This window comes from Chiroxiphia lanceolata, chromosome 4, assembly GCF_009829145.1.
Source record: "Chiroxiphia lanceolata isolate bChiLan1 chromosome 4, bChiLan1.pri, whole genome shotgun sequence".
NCBI lineage: Eukaryota > Metazoa > Chordata > Aves > Passeriformes > Pipridae > Chiroxiphia > Chiroxiphia lanceolata.
The window spans coordinates 2,496,429-2,518,617 of NC_045640.1; the positions used below are offsets into that span (position 1 = coordinate 2,496,429).

The following is a 22,189-nucleotide window of genomic DNA, read 5'->3' on the forward strand; positions in this document are numbered from 1 at the left end:
TTTTTCAAATACCAATTAGTACACGCTGAGAAAATTCCTGCAGAGACGGGAACTGCACAACCAGGCAAAGCCTCAAAGCTGTTGTTTAATTACCATCTAATAAATCTAAAGCGATCCTGTTGTTATTAGCTGAGCACAAAAAGCAGCTTATAATTTAGGATTAAGTCGTTTTGCAGCACTTACTTCCAAAGCATTCCAACATTAAAGGTACATTAGATGCTGGTACATTATATAAAACTGCCACAGAAAAGTGACTTTAACAGCATCGTGCCTGCAGAGGTTTAGCACAGCCTTCCCACTAAAAAAAATAATAATAAAAAAAAAATTGAAAAAAACCACTCCAAACAAACCCAAAAGCCCCTAATTTTGAAGTTGCTAAATCCAGAGATTGATGCAAACAATGAGTTCTCCTCCTCTCTCCCCTCTCCTTCCCAAGTGCCTCGAGCACTCCACAATTAAAAGTCATTGTTTCGGGAGAATTTGGAGTTGAAGGCAATAAAGAAAGGGCTGTTACAGCCGATTAGCAGCACAAAGGCTTTGCAGCCTAAATTGATTAACAATTTGGTTTTGTTCATGTTCTCACTGAAGGCACTGAGGTTAAAGGATAAATCCTAGAAGCAAATGCCTGGATTTAAAGGCATGGAATCGTGATCAGCCACACTGGGGATGAGAGGAGCAGATAAATATATCCTTTATGCATCTATTTAATGAATTTCTAATGGCTAACAGATAAATCCCTCCTCCTGCCAGCTCGGGGCCACAGCACAGGTAAAGCTGGGAAGGTGTCATTAATTCCAGGTCAGGTTTCCCAGATGAAGGGAATGACATTCCCGCAAAATCCAGTCGGAAAAGGATTTAACCTCCAGCAACAAGTACCCAAACAAAGACTCCAGGTGCACACAGAGCAAAGTCTCCAGTGACAGGAACAGAAAGCCCTCGGGATGAGCAAATTCATGGAAAAATCACTGCTGTACCACCACCAGAAAATCATGGAATGGTTTGGGTTAGAAGGGAAGTCAAAGACCATCCAGTTCCACCCCCTGCCATGGGCAGAGACACCTTCCACCATCCCAGGTTGCTCCAACCTGGCCTTGGACACTTCCAGGGATCCAGGGGCAGCCACAGCTTCTCTGACCAACCTGGGACAGGGCCTCACCACCCTCCCAGCCAGAAATTCCTTCCCAATATCTCATCTATCCCTGCCCTCTGGCAGTGGGAAGCCATTCCCTGTGTCCTGTCCCTCCATCCCTTGTCCCCAGTCCCTCTCCAGCTCTCCTGGAGCCCCTTCAGGCCCTGCAAGGGGCTCTCAGCTCTCCCTGGAGCCTTCTCTTCTCCAGGGGAACCCCCCCAGCTCTCCCAGCCTGGCTCCAGAGCAGAGGGGCTCCAGAATCCTGGAATGGGTTGGGTTGGAAGGGACATTAAAGATCCAGTTCCACAGGCAGGGACACCTTCCACTAGACCAGGTTGCTCCAACCTGGCCTTGAACACTTCCAGGGATCCAGGGGCAGCCATAGCTTCTCTGCCCAACCTGGGACAGGGCTGCCCCACCCTCCCAGCCAGGAATTCCTTCCCACTCACAGCAACAGGTTGCTATTCCAGCACTGGAAAACCATCCCTTGCCCTGCCCTGCCCTCGTCAGGGGTTTCCTCCCAGAGGGAATCAGGTATTCCCACTGTGCCAAAGGTCACAGGAGGGTGACAATCCCTCCCCATGCTCAATATGTTCTGTTCTCCTCCTACTTTCCCTGGCACAGCTGAACTAGGAGCTGTCTCAAAAAACAGTCACCTGACTGACACAGTTAATTGGATCTGGGAAACACTTCCTCCAGAGGCAGGGATTAGCCTTTCCCTCCTGCACGAGATATGTAAAAATATGGAAAGCGATTTCCTGGCTGCTGATCAGAGATAAGGGCAGAGCCTGGGAAGCCCTGGGAGGTCTGGGAAAGGACTGCAGCAGGTAAAACATATCAGTGCAACCTCCCAGTCACAACCTGCACCGATGCTCCAAAAACCTCCTAAATCCCTCCTTGCTCCTGAAAACCAGGCCTTGATGTGACGAGCTGCTGCACATCAAGGGTGGCTGAATGGCCATGGACAGCCTGAGACAGCTCACAAGGAATAAATGCTGCTGCAGCCTTTTCAAAATCATCAAGTTCATGAAGCAAATCTTTTCAAATACTGCCCCTCTCCAGTTGGTCACCAGTAATTCCATCACATTCCTGATCCTGACACGCTGTCCCAGCTCCTGCTCTGCTGTCACCAAACAGGGATGACACTGAGGGGTCTCTTTCAGGGAGGGCTGGTGCCTCTGCCCTCATCCCACTGAAGATCTTGAAACACGTCCTGGCTGTTTAGTTATTCCCTCAATGCTCTGCTTGCCCAACCAACTCTCCTGCTGGGGAAGGAGAGGAATTTTAAAGACATTTTAATCTGAAAATGCACTTCAGCTCCTCTTTATGGAACATGTCTCATTGCTCTCTTACCCTACAAACCCAAAAACTTATTATTATAAGGCAGCTAATTATAGCCAGGGAGAAATCATTTGACAAGACCAAATTAGAGTCACAGAATCATGGAATGGTTTGGGTTGGAAGGGACCTTATGGATCATCTAATTCCAGCCCCCTGCCATGGGCAGGGACACCTTCCACTAGCACAGGTTGCTCCAAGCCCTGTCCAACCTGGCCTTGGACACTTCCAGGGATCCAGGGGCAGCCACAGCTTCTCTGGGCAACCTGGGCCAGGGCCTCATCACCCTTACAGCCAAGAACTTCTGCCTGACAAGTAAAGAATTTTTTCCTAATAGTAAATATTCTTTTCCTAACAGCTAAAATAAATCAATTTTTATGTTCAATTTAAATTCTAAAAACAATCAAAATCACCCAACCTCGAGACTAAGACAACAGAAACTCTGAAGGAGAAGCCGATTTCCCTCCTCCAACCCCTCTTCCTCGTGTCAGAAACACTGAAAAAAACCCCAAACCAGAACTGTGCTGGATCCCAAAAGGCTCCAGCATTTCCCCAGTGCTTCCCAACCATCCATCAGAGACACTGCTTTTCAACACCACCGTGTTTGGACACACCAGAAACACGCTGGAGCTCCGCTGATGTTCTTGCCTCGAAGTTCCTCCAGCTATTAAATTCAAACTGCAAACATCCCAAATTTAGATCCTTGTCTACCCTCCTATTTCTTTATTCCCAGCCCGTCTCAGAGACCACAGAGCAGAATTATTCCCTGCACAACCTCAGCTTTATCTCTGCCCAAAAAAAACAGCCGAGTGCACCGTGAATGTCAACATTGCTGTGTACCTTCACTACAAATTCTTCCCCCACTCAAATTTACTGAGGAAAATAAAGAATAAAAGATATTACTATTATAATTACGCCTCGGGAGCATGGTGTTCACACAAGGAATATTTTGTAAGCACAGATTTCTGTGGTGTGTTGCTCCATTATCTCTGTGTTATCCTTGATCTCTGTCTCCACACCGCAACAGCTCCAACCTTATCGCTCCTTTATTTCTTCAAAACACCTTCCCCACTGCCTGTGTTTTATGCAGAGATGTTCCCATGACAAAAGGCCACTTCCTGAGGTGCCCTGGAAGCCCACCCTGAGCCACCACCCACACCTGAGACACCTCCACACAGATGGTGGAGGCTGCACCACTTGGCCCTTAAGCTGATGCAACAGTTGCCCTCTGCTTTCCCCATCTGTTCCCAAATCCACTCACTGGATATCTTGGCCTAGTTCTTTGGAACAAAGATAATTTAGCTGCAAGTGTTTGTAAGGAACACCCAGGAAAACTCAACTCTCAGCCTTCACTGCTGGTCCTGAAGTGCTCCTGGGATTTGTGGCAGGAGGAGACAACGCTGCAGGGCAGAAGCAAATGCACCTCACACATCATGAACCACCTCCCTCTGCAGCAGATAAAGGAATGTATCAACCCCTCTCTTTCTCTGCCACGCAATGAAGCCCCAAAAAACCTTTGGCCAAGAGCCCTTGCAAATGTGTTACCCCAAAACTCAACCCCCTGAAAGATGAAAGGACACGACTGGGATGGTCAAAGAGAACCGTCAAAGGCTCATGATGAAAGATCTCCAGGGCCACAGAGAGCCCAGCAAGGTCTTCCACTGGAACATCCAAAACATTCATTTCAGTGGGTGATCCAGCCTGATTTTAGGTATATACATATTATATATATATATTTTATAAGACACACGATATCTGTGCTTAAATTCAGGGTCACAGAGGGTCAGAAAGTCCCTTTTTAAAAAATAAAGTGTTGCAAAAGTAAAATTCTGGTTCGAAATTTAAAATTAGAACGAGTTCTCCACAACCTCCTAGTTCAGTAATTTCTGCTTGTGTTACATTCACCTGTGCAAGATTTCCAGCTCGTTTTAGGGTAAAACACAATCGGTGTCACTTTAAAAGAAAAGACTCTCCACGTGTATTTGGTCCAGGAAGAACATTAAACCAACTTAACACATATCTAGCCACATATTTTCCAGCTCAAAGGTTTAATAATCTACCAAAAAAATTAGTTTTTTATATAAGTGAGCTATTTCAAACCATTTCAAGAAGCATTTCTGATTTTATCAACTTCAATCCATTTTTCTCACGGTCAACAAATGTTCATTCCTTACTCTGCCCTCCTGTTTCAACAGTTAATTGGGATTCAGGGGGGGCTCCAAGAGGCTGGAGAGGGACTGGGGACAAGGGATGGAGGGACAGGACACAGGGAATGGCTTCCCACTGCCAGAGGGCAGGGATAGGTGGGATATTGAGAAGGAATTCCTGGCTGGGAGGGTGGTGAGGCCCTGGGCAGGTTGGGCAGAGAAGCTGTGGCTGCCCCTGGATCCCTGGAAGTGTCCAAGGCCAGGTTGGAACAACCTGGTCTAGTGGAAGGTGTCCCTGTCCATGGCAGAGGGGTGGAAGATCTTTAAGGTCCCTTCCAACCCAAACCATTCCATGGATCTATAATTCTGTTAAAAACATCACTAGTCCCCAAGGTTTCAGGTGACGGGATCCCTTCAGATCCCGCTGATATTCCTCACAGCCCAGACTTTGGCATTCAACAACTCCTTGCTGAAAGAAGCCTCTACTGGGCTGCACTGCCTGTGGGATCAGTTGTTGGATCCAGTCTGAGAGGGGATGGAGGAGAAGAACAGAGGAGGGAGGGATTTTTGGAGCAACTGCGTTTTTTGCCACAGAATCATGGAATCATTAAGGTTGGAGAAGCCCTTCAAGACCATCCAGTACCCCCTGTGCCCACCTTGTCCCCCAGCCCAGGGCTGGGGGTCCACAGACTGCTTCCCGAGGGGATGATGCATCACTCCTTGCAAATGCCATCATAAATGTTGGTAGAAGTGCACAACAGGAAAAAAACAGCCTAAATCAGCTATTTTTAGGGAGAAAGAGAAGGCTCTGGGGTGACCTAATTGTGGCCTGAAGGCAGGAGACAAGAAACATGGAGAGGGACTGGGGACAAAGGATGGAGGGACAGGCCAAGAGGGAATGGCTTCCCGCTGCCAGAGGGCAGGGAAAGATGGGATATTGGGAAAGAATTCCTGGCTGGGAGGGTGGGGAGGCCCTGGTACAGGTTGCCCAGAGAAGCTGTGGCTGCCCCTGGATCCCTGGAAGTGTCCAAGGCCAGGTTGGAGCAACCTGGGCTAGTGGAAGGTGTCCCTGCCCATGGCAGGGGGTGGTACTGGATGTTCTTTAAGATCCCTCCCAACCCAAACCGTTCCACGATTCTGATTCCCGCTCGTTCGCAAATAACACGCGAGATTTGTCAGATGATTTTCCCTTTCTTTCCTAAAATTGGAAATATTCAGTTACTCAATGGCTCTTAAATCCCTGTTGGATCATTTCAGCTGCAGCACAGCACACCTGGGACCCTCGGAAATAAGGAACTGAAATTCTTTCAAAGCCCACATGCCCAGGAGTGACAGACACATCAACATTCCCCCTGCAGTTGAGGAGCCCTTCACTTTGATGAGCTTTCAAGTTGTCACATCCACATTCAAGCCCAGGCAAAATCATTCCCTGGCAGGACGTGTGTTGTGAATGAAAAGGGGTTGAGCTGCTGATTTAACCTTCCAGCCAGCGGGAACGGGAAATAAATAGAGTTTAAGGCCGTTCCAGTGGAGCAGAGAAACCATCACCCTGCAAAACCCTCCGTTTTCTACGAGAAGAGGAAAATCAGCAGCAGCAATTCCCATTTAATGCTATGTATGAACCTGCTGCCCAGTTCTTCCACCCCCAAAAATCCACCCCTGAACCCTCAAAAAGCACATTCAGAGTCCGGTTTTTAGCTCCAAACCTCCATCCCTGCTCATTTCTAGGCCAAAGGCAGAGCTCAGAACTCGGTAGTAGCACTTCCAGAAAAGCTCCAGCCAAAAACTCAGTCGGTGCTGCAGCAAAAAATGAAAATATTGAGACGTTCTATAAATAAACATCACGGCCTGACCCACTTTCCTAAAGGGGATAGAAATAATTCCTTTTATTTCCTGTCTAACACTCAAAAATTTCTAAGCTACTACGTAGCAGAGTTACCTGCTGGGAAAACTGATCCCTGAAAAACAAAATAGATGGGAAACAGCTTGGGATGTAGGTTAAATTTTGTTTGGTCCCAGCCTGAAAAACAGGTTTTAACACAGATCCTCGGGTGCAGATCATTAAAATAGTCAAAGTACATCCCAAAAACCAGACAGGGGTTTGTGAACCTACAGAATTACAAACCCTTAACATTTTAAAGGAGGTTTTTGGGCTGAAACAACAGCAAAAAGGACATGGGAAAAGCAGGGAATCAATAAAGAAAATATTATATTTTATTTCAAATATATATTATAATATTATATATTATAATTATACATTATATTATATACTTAATATAGTATTTAATATTATATAGTATATAGTATATAGTATATAGTATATAATAATATTTCAAACAAGTTCTCAGGCAATGTAGTGATTTAATAACACCATGATCAACGTGGTAATAAGGGAGATGTTCAAAGGATGCCAGCAAGTTATAAAAAAAAAAAATAATGACAGCAAATAAAATAACTGCAAAAATAATAACACAAGTATTAAAAAGAGTAATAACAGCAAAGGAGACTTTTAAGGACCAAACATTAAACCTGAGAGAATGTGGACCCCCAGAAATAAAGTTTATATGTTCATATCACAAATATGATGCCCCAAAAATGTCCTTCCCCTCAGCTGTACCAATGGAAAGAATGAAAGGCACGTTAATATTATTTGGCTTGAGGGAGGGGACAGAGAAGAATTTCCTTGAGGGGAGAAGGAGAAACCCACAGAGCACCAATAATAAAAATAAACCAACCTTTCTATCACTACAATCTCCCCAAATCTATTTAAATTGCTCCATTTTCTACCTCGTTTCAGTGAAATCAGCTCCCAGACAGATTCTCTTCAGCCACATGAGTGAGCTCTCCCAGAAGTCCCACCTGAAGGGTCATGGACAGGCATTCCAGGAGGGATGGGACCTCTGGCTCAGGGAGGAGAGCCCAGCTCAGCACCGAGGCTGGGCCAGAAAATCCAGTTCAGTTCTCAGCTCTGTCCCCTCCCACTGCAGAGCTGAGGACACCCTGAGGGGATGTGGCATCCAGAGGGAGCTGGACAGGCTGGAGAGGTGGGAATGTGGGAAATTCATAACGTTCAATAAGGCCAAGGACAAAGTGCTGCTCCTGGGTCAGGGCAATGCCTGGTGTGGGAACAGGGTGGGGATGAAGGGATGGAGAGCAGCCCTGGGAGAAGGATTTGGGGGTGTTGGTGGGTGAGAGGCTGGAGATGCCCCAGCCCAGACCCCCCGTGCCCTGGGCAGCAGGACAGGGGGGGATTGTACCCCTCTGCCCCTGTCTGAGGTGAGACCCCCCTGCAGAGCTGCTCCAGCCCTGGGAACAACAGCACAAGGACGTGGAGCTGCTGGAGAGAGTCCAGAGGAGGCCCCGGAGCTGCTGCCAGGGCTGGAGCCCCTCTGCTCTGGAGCCAGGCTGGGAGAGCTGGGGGGGTTCCCCTGGAGAAGAGAAGGCTCCAGGGAGAGCTGAGAGCCCCTTGCAGGGCCTAAAGGGGCTCCAGGAGAGCTGGAGAGGGACTGGGGACAAGGCATGGAGAGACAGCACACAGGGAATGGCTTCCCAGTGCCAGAGGGCAGGGATAGATGGGATATTGGGAAGAAAATCTTCCCTGTGAGGGTGGGGAGGCCCTGTCCCAGGTTGGGCAGAGAAGCTGTGGCTGCCCCTGGATCCCTGGAAGTGTTCAAGGCCAGGTTAGAGCAACCTGGCCTAGTGAAAGGTGTCCCTGCCCATGGCAGGGAGTGGGACTGGATGATCTTTAAGGTCCCTCCCAACCCAAACCATTCTACAGTTTTATCTTTCAACACCTGCAGAACCAACTGGAAGTTGGCACCAACCTTCAAAACACGAGCATTTTAAATCAGATGTTAAATCAGCATTTAACTTCAGATTGCCAATATCCAGGAGGAAGAAAGATAGGAACAAAAAAACTCTCTTAATTTCTGGTTTTACAGGAACTCATTTCCTCATCCACATTGGTACAGAATTGCAAACACTTCCCTAAACACTGAATCAGTTCTTCTCCCTTCCCTTTTCCAGCTCAGGGCAGCTGTTCCTCTGTCCCATGGACTGTTGTGTTAAATTCTTAATCACAGGAGGAAAAAGTGTGATTTGTAACCCCCTGCAAAAAGGCACGAGGGGTATTTTCCCCCAACTCATTTTAATGAAAGCAATTTCACACTACATAGACAAAAAAGGAACCAAATAAAGGAGGTAAGTACTGAACCCTTCAGGTATTTCCTGAAGGCAGGTGGACACAGGTGGCTTCCTTGAAAAGCTCCCCTTTGTAAAGGAGAATAAAACTCAAAAATTGAAGAATAATCCATGACTTCAATGTAGGCAGGACTGCACTGACATAATAATATAAATATCAAGCTGCCTGTTCCCACTCACACCTGTGGGATGGGAAGTCACCTGGAGCACTTCACACCCAAAATCCTGGCTTAGCAAACCTAAAAAAGGCCAGACTTTACGCAGCTTAGGTTAAATCATCTTAATCCCTTCAATGAAAACTTTCTGCTGCTGGCACAGCTCGGTTTAACCACACTGGGATTACTCCACCAGCCAGTCTGAGCTCTTCCAGCAGCTCCTGGCAAGAATGAACTAAACCCAGGGTGCTCCAAACCATCCCAGTGTTTATTTAAGGGCCTGAAAAAATAAACCAAATGTGAAAGTCATCCAGCAACTCAACAGCTCCGAACACCAGGAGGTGAGGGCTTGGAGGGACTTTCAAATGCCTGAGTGTGTTTGTCAGCTTTGCTGTGACCACAATCCCAAAGGAATAGGGATGGTTTTAGTCACTGTGAAGTGCTGCACTTCATTAAATGCATCTGCACAGTAAATGTGACAATCCAGAGCAGATGTTTCCCAACCCACCAACAGAAACTCTTGGCTGTTAAAACCCCAAGCCAGGATTCCTTCCCAGGGCAGAAGAAGCAGCAGAAGTCGCTTTTTAAAAAAGAAAATCCTTCCAAAAAAATCAAAACAGGCTGGGAGAGCTGGGGGGGTTCCCCTGGAGAAGAGAAGGCTCCAGGGAGAGCTGAGAGCCCCTGGCAGGGCCTAAAGGGGCTCCAGGAGAGCTGGAGAGGGACTGGGGACAAGGCAGGGAGGGACAGCACACAGGGAATGGCTTCCCACTGCTAGAAGGCAGGGATAGGTGGGATATTGGGAAGGAATTCCTAGTTGTGCGGGTGGGGAGGCCCTGGCCCAGATTGCCCAGAGAAGCTGTGGCTGCCCCTGGATCCCTGGAAGTGTCCAAGGCCAGGCCGGACGGGGCTTGGAGCAACCTGGTCTAGTGGAAGGTGCCCCTGCCCATGGCAGGGGGTTGGAACAAGATGATCTTCAAGGTCCCTTCCAACCCAAACCAGCCTGTGATTCTAAAACAGACCTCTTAAGCACATTTTAACCAAGCAAAGACTATGAGAAACCATTTTATTTTTGGCACAAACGCTGAGATTTCGGAGACGACGCAGCCCCTGGCACAGAACACGGAATTCATGGGTTGTGTCAGTGCAGCCTTAGCAACAGTCTCGCTACAACATCCTTATAATCCCAGACCTGTTAGCATTTCTTTCCAGGATAAGTAGCTCTGGAGTGTTTGTCTGTGAAACACTCGGTGCAGGGAAGGTCATCCCACACAGCCCAACAACTCCTCAGCTGTGGAGGTGGATGTTCCTACACGGTGGGGGATTTTTTTTCCTCTTTTCTCGTAGTAAAGCAGTGTCTAACATGCAGCTCCCTTGGTAATCACCACAAATAACCTCTCCCTTTAAAAAATTTAAAGCAACAGAACCAGAAATCCAACAGAGAAATGGATCAACCCACAAAATATCCCAACTGTGGGCGCCCTTCGAGCCAAACTCCCCCAGGGAGGGCGTGGCTGCAGAAATCCCTGCTCCCATCCCCACCTCTGCCATAGGCACCTTTCCTATGGCTTCCCAAAGGAGTTATTCTTGCACACCAACAGGAAAAAAACAAAAATTCCATCTGCTCCCAACAGATTTGGAACAACAAAAACAAAGCCGGTGGCTCAACGTTCGTTTTGAAATAACCCCTCACTCGACTTCCAAGCTGAGCATGACTGACAGGCCACCTAAAAAAGAGCCCAGATTCTTAATTTAGGGTTCAGCCAGCAGGAATTCTTTCCTCACTCTGGCAACACCCATAGGAAATGGCTTTGAGATGAAGGTTTAGATGAGATATCAGGGAGAAATTGTTGGCTGCGAGGGAGGTGAGGCACTGTTCCAGGTTGCCCAGAGAAGCTGTGGCTGCCCCTGGATCCCTGGAAGTGTCCCAGGCCAGGTTGGAGCAACCTGGGCTAGTGGGAGGTGTCCCTGCCCATGGCAGGGGGTGGGACTGGATGAGATTCAAGGTCCCTCCCAACCCAAAGCATCCCATGATTCTAAAAGCATGTTCCCTAACAAGGAACTGTGCACGAAATGCTGCTCTATCTGCCTTAGAAAAACAGGGAGGGAAAAGGCTTTTGCCTCATTCCACTTTCCCTGTTACCTTCCCACATTTTCATTTTGTTACCTCTATTCATAACTGAGATGGCTCCAAACATTATTCATAAGACAAACCCGCCATCCACGCCCTTAAACCCTGCGAGGAAAAGTTCATTCCTGCTTTAAAATTCCTGAAATTAAGACATGATACTTCACTGTGCCCCGTGAGGAAGGGTTAGGAGAACCACTTAGGCCGAGTCCTCTGGAGCAGAACTCCACAGGCCACTCCACACAGAGTGCTTCCCTCCAGCACACTCCAACACTGCCTCGGACACCACGGGAAGGATTTCAAGGATTATTGACGTCTACAAGGCTCTTTTCCTCTTGGATGCATTTTTATCCCTGGCTCCCTGCGCTGCTGTGGGGCTGGGGAACACAAATTGAGGGCAATCCTGGTGTCTCAGCCCTCGTTTCTGCTGTTTAGCACAATAAACACCAAACTCCAGGTGGTTTAAAGGAGGGAATTCCAGGTGAGCCCTTCCCAGACCTACCCAGGGATGTATCGATGCATCATGAGGTCAGTAACTTCCCCTCATCTCCTGTGCTTTAAATGAATCTGTCAGAGAGAATTTATGGCACAAGGGATAAGAAGTGGAGCCATCACAGTGATAAATTCCTCCCTGACACATGAAAAATCCGAAGGTACCGGGCACCGGTTTTCAGGAACCATTTTGTTCTCGTGCTAAAAATTATCCATGCAAAGGTATAAATAAAACCTCCTGGGTTCAAAGACCTAAAATAAATAAATAAATAAATAAAAATTATGCCTGCACGATGTTTTCTGGGAAATTTCAAAATTCCAACATCCAATCTGAAAGCTCCTTTGAGCATTCCCAAGAGTCTGGATCACGATGTGAGGCTCCCACAGCCCAGGTCATGTCAGAGCCCTGTTACACCTGAACACACAGCCTTAAAAAAAGCAACCATGATTCCCAGGAAAGCAGAGGGAAAGCTCTGGGAATAAGGAGAGCACAGACCACCATGGGGACAAGCAAGAGGATGAAGACCCCAATTTGTTTTTCCCCTCCGTCCTGCCCACAGGAACAGCTGCTTTTCCCTGCCTGCCAAGAGCTCTGCAGAACTATTTTGAGCTTTTTTTGCATCTCATTATTTAATTTATTTATTAAAGCCTGATAGGGGAAAAGGGAGACAAAACTTGCTCAGAGCATTTGGGTTTTATTTAGACAAAGCCAGGCTGTTCAAACTGGCTCCGAGTCAAACGGTTCCACAATCCCTATTTTAGAGAGAGTGGAAGCAGCTCAGGGTTGGATCCTCCAGCTGCACAACTCTTCACTTAGGGGGTAGAGTTTCTCATCTCAACAAGTTTAACAAGCAGAGTTTGAAGCACTTGACGATTCCCAAACCATAAAACGGTGTTTTCCCAGGAAATTGGGAAAATTTAAAATTTAAAACTGAGTCGTAAAAATTAAACCCCCCAACTGCTCCCCATTAGTTAAATATTCCAGGTGAGAGAGTAGCAGCTGGCACAGGGACAGCACTGATCCCAGTTAAAGGAGGGTTAATGGGCAGAAACACACTCAGGGAATCATTCAGGTTGGAAAAGACCTCCAGGATCTTCCAGTCCAAGCTGTGCCCGATCCCACCTTGTCCCCCAGCCCAGAGCACTCAGAGCCATGGCCAGTCATTCCTTGGACACCTTCAGGGGCCTGACCACCCTTTCCAGGAAGAAATTCCTTCTGATGTCCAACCTAAACCTCCCCTGGCACAACTTGAGGCCGTTCCCTCTGCTCCTTGTCCCTGGGAGCAGAGCCCGAACCCCCCCCGGCTCCCCCCTCCTGTCAGGGAGTAGCAGAGCCAGAAGGTCCCCCCTGAGCCTCCTTTTCTCCAGGCTGAGCCCCCCCAGCTCCCTCAGCTGCTCCTGCTGCTCCAGCCCCTTCCCAGTTCCGTTCCTTTCCCTGCACACGCTCCAGCCCCTCCATGTCTCTCCTGTCTGAAGGTCCCAGAAGTGCCCCCAGGGCTGGAGGTGCCCCAGCAGTGCCAGCACAGGGGGACAATCACTGCCCTGGGGCTGGGACATACGAGGGCTGGCACAGACCAGGGGCCATTGGCCTTCTTGCCCACCTGGGCACATCATGTTCAGCTGGCAGCACTCCCAGCTCCTTTTCCAGCTTTCCAGTCACTCTTCCCAAGCCTGGAGCTGCAGGGGACGTTGTGACCCACATGCAGGACCCTCATGCCTTGTTGTCCCTCACACCACTGGATGGATCCAGCCTGTCCAGATCCCTCTGCAGAGCCTTCCTGCCCTCCAGCAGATCCACATCTCACCCAACCTGGTGTCACATCCACAAACTTACTGAAGGTGCCCTCAGTCCCCTCATCCAGACCATCAGTAGAGATATTATTGATACAAAGATATTAAACAGGACTGGGCCCAACACTGAGCCAATTCCAACACCTCAAAGCAGGGAGGACCAGCAGAGTTCACACCTTTGCCATCAACCACATCACAAATCACACCACGATTTTCTTTTGTTTTCCCCTCTCCTAAAGAACCGTTTGGTATCTCAAAGGCAGAAAAAACAAGAATTTATAAACACTGAATGCTCATTTTTAAGAGCTGAGCCATCAGTTTAAAAGTTTAACTTGAGCCACCGTTTTCTACCGTGTGGGCAACAGTTCTAACACCAAACCCCAAAGTGTTCCATGAACAGCAAACACAGGAAATCCTTGAAAGCACACAGGGCTCTACAACTAAAGGCAATCATTAAACTCACCCACGGGACCTTTCACAACACCCCCTTCGACAGCAGGGAGCCAACGGGACAGGTTGGCAGAGTTCAGAGAAAACATGTGAGGTAAACACACTAAAAATGAGCCCAACCCAGCAGAGTTTGCTGCTGCTTTGGAACCCAAATGAATTATAATATTGTAATTATTCATGCTGTTCACTTTGGTTCCACAATGATCAATAACAACCCCTGCACGGAGGAAAAGCCAGGCTGATGTGTTTGTTGGAGTTTAGGCCGAGCTGTTTGACCTTCCCTGTGATCCCAACTGCTCCATACTGACCCAAAGCAGCCTTTTTCCCAGGGCTCTCCGTCCTCTTCCCTCTGGAGACGGGATTATTTCTACATGAGCAGCGCTGTGACTTGTCAACAAGCACAGGCTGCTCTGCCAGACCAGCCTGGAGGCTCCCAGACCTCGTCCAGTCACCCATCTGCTGCAGAGAACTTCGTATCCTGCCCTTCCCAGTCACATTCCCACAATTCCCCGACACCAGGGCACTGGCAAGAGGAGGATTTTATGGAAGCCTCAGGGCAGCGAAGCATTAAGCAAAAATTATGTGCTAGTGCAAAACCTTTGCAGGGTGACTGACAGTGTCATTTCAGAATTCTATTTAAAATAATCACCTTCTGACCCAAAACCAAATGAAAAATCATTTATGTAAATAAATATAGGGAGAAAAAGGGGTAATTTCCAAACATGCCTTACTGAAATTTTACACAAGAACTTCAACATCGCTTTTGCAGTTGCCAAAAATACACCAAAATACAATTTCCCACCTGAGGCTTTATTTAAATTTTCTGAATCGTTGAAAGCCAAAATGGTTGAAAATAATGTTTCGATCTTATCAGCACGTAAACTTTTTATCACACCAACAGTGACTACACGGACCTGTTGGGTCCCTCACACAAAACTGGGAGAATTTCCAGTGGAAAGCTGGAAATATAAAACCTTGTGGTTCAAAAAAAACCCCCCAACATCACAACTTTGTAAGGAATGGGAAAAACCTGACTTCCTGCAGGTTAATTTTACATACAGAAGAACACCTGAGACGCCTTGTGAGGCTCCCAAAAAGTCAGGATTCCTCAAACAGTGGTTTTGGGATGAATTTCAGCTCGGAATGGGAAGCAGGAGGGGAGAACCCCCAGCCTGGCTCTGCTGTCAGCAGCTCACCAGGAAAAGACAGAGCACACACACATTATTTTGCTTTAGTTGATTACATTCCAGGCTGCTGTTTTATATTAAGAGTGTTACAACCTTTATATAACTTTTCACATAGTTAAATTTTAATATAAAGGTGGCTTTTCCCATTTGGGAAAACGCCGGTGATAAATAAGAAACCAAATATCAGGATCTGCTCCCAGCAAGCTGGAGAGCAAGGTATGACAAACAAACAACAACAACAATAATAATAATAATAATAAAGTATTTCTAAAGCTATTTAACAGGTGTTTAAAAGCAAGGACAAAGTGTCCTGCAATGATTGACTGGTGGTTTCTAATCTGGGTTGTCCAGGGAGAGATGCAGAGGCTCATGGAATGACTGGTGCCGGAGTGAATCATCAAACTCCCAGGATTAAACCTCGGGATTTGTTCCACCTCAAAAATTACCTTCAGTAATTGAAAGAATGGTTTGGGTTTAGCACCCAGGGAAGGAGCACCGCCCACTCGTGGGCTGATCACAAAGAGCTGCAGGCCAAGAGCATTTGCTGAACTTGAGGAGAAATACCAACCAGAGCCCCCCAAAAACAACCCCAAACCTCTGTGCTAACAGGTGATTAAAAGGGAACCACCTGATCCCAGGGGGATGGTGTCACCCAGGAGATGCTCCCACCAGTGCTTGCAATTATAATATCATTTTCCCTCCTTCCCCTCCCTGCCTTTCTCCTTTGTCTTCCCAAAGTCATCCTGCTGACAAATAACCACCGTTCAAAGCCAAATTGCAGCTTCTGGGTCCGGGGTGGGGTTTTTTTTTCCCCGTGGTAAAATTCATCTTAGCGGGTTTTTTTTGTGTAAATCCCCGGGAGCAGTTGCTGCCTCAGCCCCCTTCTGTCACTTCACCCGCCCTTGCTGTGCCAGGGTGGGGGTGGCAGATCTGCACCCCAGGGACGTCATCAGGGACGTCAGCACAGCACATCTGTGCACCCAGGTCAGGAATGGAAACACTGAATCAGGTTCCAGGGGCGGCTTCTCACCTTCTCCCTTTCTTTCACAGCATCATGGAATGGTTTGGGTCGAAAGGGACATTAAAGACCATCCAGTTCCATCCCCTGCCATGGGCAGGGACACCTTCCACCATCCCAGGTTGCTCCAACCTGGCCTTGGACACTTCCAGGGATCCAGGGGCAGCCACAGCTTCTCTGCCCAACCTGCCCAGGGCCTTCCCACCCTCACAACCAGCAATTCCTTCCCAATATCCCATCTATCCCTGCCCTCTGGCACTGGGAAGCCATTCCCTGTGTGCTGTCCCTCCATCCCTTGTCCCCAGTCCCTCTCCAGCTCTCCTGGAGCCCCTTCAGGCCCTGCAAGGGGCTCTCAGCTCTCCCTGGAGCCTTCTCTTCTCCAGGGGAACCCCCCCAGCTCTCCCAGCCTGGCTCCAGAGCAGAGGGGCTCCAGCCCTGGCAGCAGCTCCGGGGCCTCCTCTGGACTCTCTCCAGCAGCTCCACGTCCTTGTGCTGTTGTTCCCAGGGCTGGAGGGGGGGGTCTCACATGAGCAGGGCAAAGGGGCAGAATCCCCTCCCTTGTCCCTGTTTTAACCCTTCTCCACCCATTTAACACCTCACCAACTGCTCCCTTTCCATACCTACAGCATGAGGAGGCACCTGATTAATTCTCTATCAACAGAAATGACAGAATAGAAGAGAAACCCCCCAGTTTCCCTGGCTCCCACAGCAAAGGTGAAAAGCCCTTCACAGGTCATTTAGTGCAGTCCAGCTTCAGGTGGTGCCACTGAACCCAAGAGGCTTCCAAAGCCCAGCCAGGATTTATTTATCCCTTACAGGTGCTTTCATCCCAAATGATGCTTAAAAAACATCCCCCCCACACATATAGATACTGTGTTTAAAACAGCATCACTCACACATGGCAAATCTACCTGGCAATTCCTGTCTCTGCCATTCTTTCCTTTAGAAATGTGCTTTTAAATCCCTGTTTGCTCTCAAGGTCACACTGATGGGCCTGTAGATATCAGATCATCTTCCCCTCAACTTCTTTTTTTCTTTAATCACTATTTTACAGTCCAAAGACTCAACTAATGCCACTTTCTATGACCAGCTCTTCACCTTCTTCCCCCTGCTTTTAAAACTGCTCTTAAAAGATTATGAGCACACCTGCCCAAGGGCAAAATTTGATTACAATTAGATGAAGGAAAGATTTTAAAAGTGAATTAAGGATAGAGAGGACATAATAAAACTTCTGGAAAATCTAATCAAAGCATTAAGATTAAAAGAGCCACAACGAAAAAGGCAGAAAATCTGATTTGAATCAGGGAACGTGAATCCTGCCAGCACAAATAATCAGGACAACGCACAACACGGACTATTTTAGGGGGAACACATTCCAAATGTTATGACTGGGACTCCTACAGACTCCCTCGGTGCAAATAAGTAACGTGATACGTATCCATGTGTCCCATGTCCTCCCTTCCAGCTCTGCAGTTTCACAGTCAGCTCGGGAAAAGGATCCCCCATCCTGCAAAACCTTCAGGTGGAAAACAGCCTTCCAAGAGCACCTTCAGATACCCAGGGAAGGCCCTGATCCCAGAAGTCTGGTGGCACCTCGACCTCAGTCTGCAGGGGTTGGGAATCAACTCCCCATCAAAGCTGTTCTCCCGTTCATAAATCCACCCTGGAATTCTGTCCTGTGTTAATTCTTTCTGAGAGGGAACTGAAACTTCAGGCAAAACACAGGGAAGGAGCCAAGGTACAAACCACAACTGGGAAAAACAAAACAAAACACCAAAATCCCCAAAAAAACTCATCCCAAAGCAGACCAAGTGATGCACAGCCATTCCCCTTCCCCGTTTTCACTCCTGGTGCAATTTGCTGCCCTGAGTTTGCTGTGGATATCCCTGGAAATCAAGGACAGCAGGGAAGATTGCTGAATTGCCTTTGGCTTCAACTGCACAAAGAATCATGGAATATCCTGGGTGGGAAGGGATCCACAAGGATCACACAGTCCAACTCCTGGCCCTGCCCAGGACACCCCAACAATCCCACCCTGTCCCTCTGAACGTTGTCCAAACCCTCCTGGAGCTCTGGCAGCCTTGGGGCTGTGCCCACTGCCCTGGGGAGCCTGGGCAGTGCCCAAGCACCCTCTGGGGGAAGAACCTTTCCCTAAAATCCACCCTGACCCTGCCCTGGCACAGCTCCAGCCGTTCCCTGGGTCCTGTCCCTGCTCACCCAGAGCTGCCCCTCGGGAGGAATCTGCAGATCCCCATGAGGTCTGACCTCAATCTCCTCTTCCCTCCTGCAGGAATATTCCTGAAGGTGACCTGGGATGAGGCTGCAGGTGGCACATCCCCCTCACCTGCCTTCAGACCCCTAAAACTCTCAGTGCCTGTTTAACAGGGACACGTCCCGTGCACTCCATGGACAGGGAGAGGGTTCCTCAAAAGGCAGTTCACAACAACACTGGATTTCCATATTTACACTCCAGCCAGGGTTTCATTTCAAAACCCCACACCTGAAAAGCCTGGGTTGGGTTCACTCTGCATGTCAGTGAACATCTCAAACAGTATCAGCACCAGCAAATGTGCCTTTGAGATATTTTATTGTCTAATCAGCAAGACCTTTGCTACCGAGATCAGAATTAGATGATACATAACATACCCCAAATTACACATATCAAGGCTACCTTGGACAGCTGTTTCACACTGCTGACCTGTCCTCTTTCCTCCTCAGCTCCAGCACTTCAACAGGATATTATATATTAAGGAAGATCAAGTGACCTGCACAATAATTATCTTAACTCCACACCTCGGTAGCTGTAGAGCTTTACTCAACTCCACAAGTGTTTTACACTCACTGGGTGCAGAAGCTGCTGCCAGAAGAAAAACAACCTAAAAAAGAAAATTTAGAAACTACCACTCCTACTGTTTTCACTCCTTGCAGAAGTTACAGCAACACACAACTTATTAGGGTCAGATTTTCCCAGAGCTTGTTTTTAAAAGGCTTAATAATGAACATGAACAACCAAGAGAAAAGGCTGATAAAAAGACTCTGAGCTACTCTAAGGCATTAAAGAAGAACCTCTGTTGAAAATGCCAGACAGGGTAGAGAGACAGAGAGAAAAAAATGTGTGGGTATATATTTAACCCCATTAAATTATAGCTATCTGGGTGGGTTTTCTTACTTAATTGGAGCTTCAAGGGAAAGCATCTTTTGCCAAATCCCAGCCCTGACCTGCTGTTAATCCTTAACCCCTCCACAGTCCAGATTCCCAAAGGGTTTCCAAAGCTCCACCTGGCACAGCACCTTTTACTCCAACTCAAAATGGGTGTTTTTTCTTCTCCAGATACAAGAATTACCCCAGAGATTACCCAGAGTGCTTCATCTCCTCCAGGGGAGCGACTCTCTTAAATTTTAGGTGTGAATTTGCTGCTTGTGGTCACAAAATCCTTATGTCACAAGATACTAACAAAACAATTCCAGTTGTGTTCTATAGAATCCTGGAAATCTCCCTAAATCTGAACAGAAAGATTTCCTGCAGTGAATGGCAGAAGTTCACTCGTTATTAACTATGGAAAAGCAAGAGAGCCTTGATGCCCAGAGAGAGCCCAGGAAGGGCTCAGGCTGCTGCAAGTTTATCATTTTTGCAAATTTATAGCTTTCAATCAATAGGAAACACATGAAAAATTCAAGAGTGAACAGAAATCAATGGACACACACACACGGTTGTCTCCCAGAGATTTCTTCTTCAAATCCAAAGGTAAGAGCAAGGAATCCTGTGGAGCCAGGATGGGAGAGCTGGGAATGTTCACCTGGAGAAGAGAAGGCTCCAGGGAGAGCTGAGAGCCCCTTGCAGGGCCTAAAGGGGCTCCAGGAGAGCTGGAGAGGGACTGGGGACAAGGCATGGAGGGACAGGACACAGGGAATGGCTTCCCAGTGCCAGAGGGCAGGGATAGATGGGATATTGGGAAGGAATTCCTGTCTGGGAGGGTGGGGAGGCCCTGTCCCAGGTTGGGCAGAGAAGCTGTGGCTGCCCCTGGATCCCTGGAAGTGTCCAAGGCCAGGTTGGAGCAACCTGGGATGGTGGAAGGTGTCCCTGCCCATGGCAGGGGGTGGAACAAGATGATCTTTAAGGTCCCTTCCAACCCAAACCATTCCCTGATTCCGTGAACAAGCTGCCCGCAGTTACAGCAAATAAGGGGAAAGATTTCCCTTCATCTTCCCTGGGAGAACCTCCAGCTCATCCTCAGTTCCTGATCTCACCAGCCCTGATGGTCCAAGCTGTCTCACCAAGGGCCACTCCTCCAGGAGCCCAGGCACACAATCCACAGGGAGAGCCACTGTCCCACCTGCCTTGAGAGGCTGGAAAACCAGTGGGATTCAGAGGGTGGGAACACAGCACAGGATGTCCCATCTCATCCACAGCCTCATCCACACAAGTCTTGCTTTGAAAAACAAGCAGAGCTCAGGCCCAGAAGCTGCTCTGATGCCTCCACCAGCTTTGATCTGATAACACCATTTTCACATCGGGATTTTTTTTTTTTTTTTGGTCCTTTAATTCCACGTGACGAATTCCCTTCAGCGCTGAAGAGGGAAATTAAGATCACATTTAAAGCCCAACACTTTTAACACACAATATCCCTTTTTCATCAGCCTCAGTGAAGACGATTTAGGCATATTTATAGTTACATTAACCACATTTCTTCTGTAGGGCAGTGTTATTCTCAGAATAGACAACTGAATCCCAGTTGCCATGCAAAAGTGCCATGAAAATATGCTTCCAAACCTCCAAATTCCTATTTAAATTGCACCATCATCAGGACAGCTTTAAAACACATAAATGATTTGTCCTAATTGCATAGATAGGGAAAGTAAGGGGATTGGATGATGAACTGTGCTTCTGTTTGATTCCTGAAGTCTGTGGTCATTTATTCCCAAGGGAATAAGAAGTTACAGGCTACAAAGTCACTTCAGCTTTTCCAACTGGGATCACACATTCCTGTTTCCACCAGAAATCCAAATCCTTCATATTCAAACACCAAACCTGCATGGAAACTGTTGCTGTGCCATTCCCATGAGGGAATTCTGCTGGTGCTGACAACATTTTCCTGCTGTCCCAGAAATCCTCCACGGCTCAGGTACCGAGGAAAGCTGGAAATGAGCCAGGAATTGCTATTTTAACACGTTTTAACTGAGTTTTTTTGGGGCTGCTCACCACATAAATCCAGATAAAACAAGCTAATAAATTACCAGTGACATCCAGCAGGAAATAAAAAAAATCCCAGCAGTGTGAGAATGGATGTTTCAGAGGGAACGTGCAGAGGTGGGAAGGCGAGTTCTGGGGTTGACTCTGGGCCACAGCAACACCTCCTCAAAATGATTCACCCTCCAAAAGTTGAACCAGGGCATATTTAAACCCCCATGACCAGTCCCCAAAACGAAAACCAGGGACTTTAAAAGTGGCTGAAACCTGTGCACGTGGGAGAAAGACATGGAGTGCCCCGAATTTCCAGAGCTGCTGGTCCGTGTTCCAACAGAATAAATCAATCCCTGAAACTAAAAAGCACTGACACACTCTCAACGCAAACAGGCAGCAACTAGAAATAAATGCTGATGGAAAGACAAGAGTGAATCTTGCACAACAATAAATGTCAAGTTTTTCAGCAAAAAAATAAAAACTGACCCCACAATTCCGCCTGTTCCCGAGCTCCACTGGGAAAAAATGAGTATTACAGAGCCACCAGTGACCTCAGAACGCATTATTTTCCACTATATTGCTGGGAATTCAATACTTTGCTTCCAGCAAACCAGCAACTTCGATGTCTGCTCACAATTTGGATGGAGCAGGATATTTTTTTTTGGCAGCACAGAAGTCCTTGATGGGAAATAACTCCGGAATTTTCCTTGATTTTTTTTTCCTGTAGCGCTGCCCTGCCCAGTCAGCACTTCAGTCCCACACCACTCTGCATCCTTGCAAAGGCTGGAAATCTTCTTGGCATCGTTTTTGCTGATTCCACACAAGATCAAAGCGTGTCACACCAGAGATCCAAGCTCTGAAATCCCTATAAAATTCCCGGGACACTCCACTCCGCGTTAATGGGGATTGGCCGTGGAAATGAATCCTTAACCAGGCAGGTGCACAGGAAACGTGCTGCAAAAAAAACCTTCACAA

General features: G+C 47.7%; 1 protein-coding gene across 2 annotated transcripts in view; it reads right to left on the reverse strand.

Annotated features, from left to right (window-relative positions):
• Positions 1-21,792, reverse strand: part of ATRN (attractin) — a 151,928-nt gene extending 130,136 nt beyond the window's left edge. For both annotated transcript variants that reach the window (XM_032684986.1, XM_032684985.1), the window contains exon 1: positions 21,701-21,792. In XM_032684986.1, the coding sequence (XP_032540877.1) occupies positions 21,701-21,777 (77 nt within the window). In that variant the 5' untranslated portion in view covers positions 21,778-21,792. The remainder of the gene's footprint in view (positions 1-21,700) is intronic.
• Between the last annotated feature and the right edge of the window lie 397 nt (positions 21,793-22,189).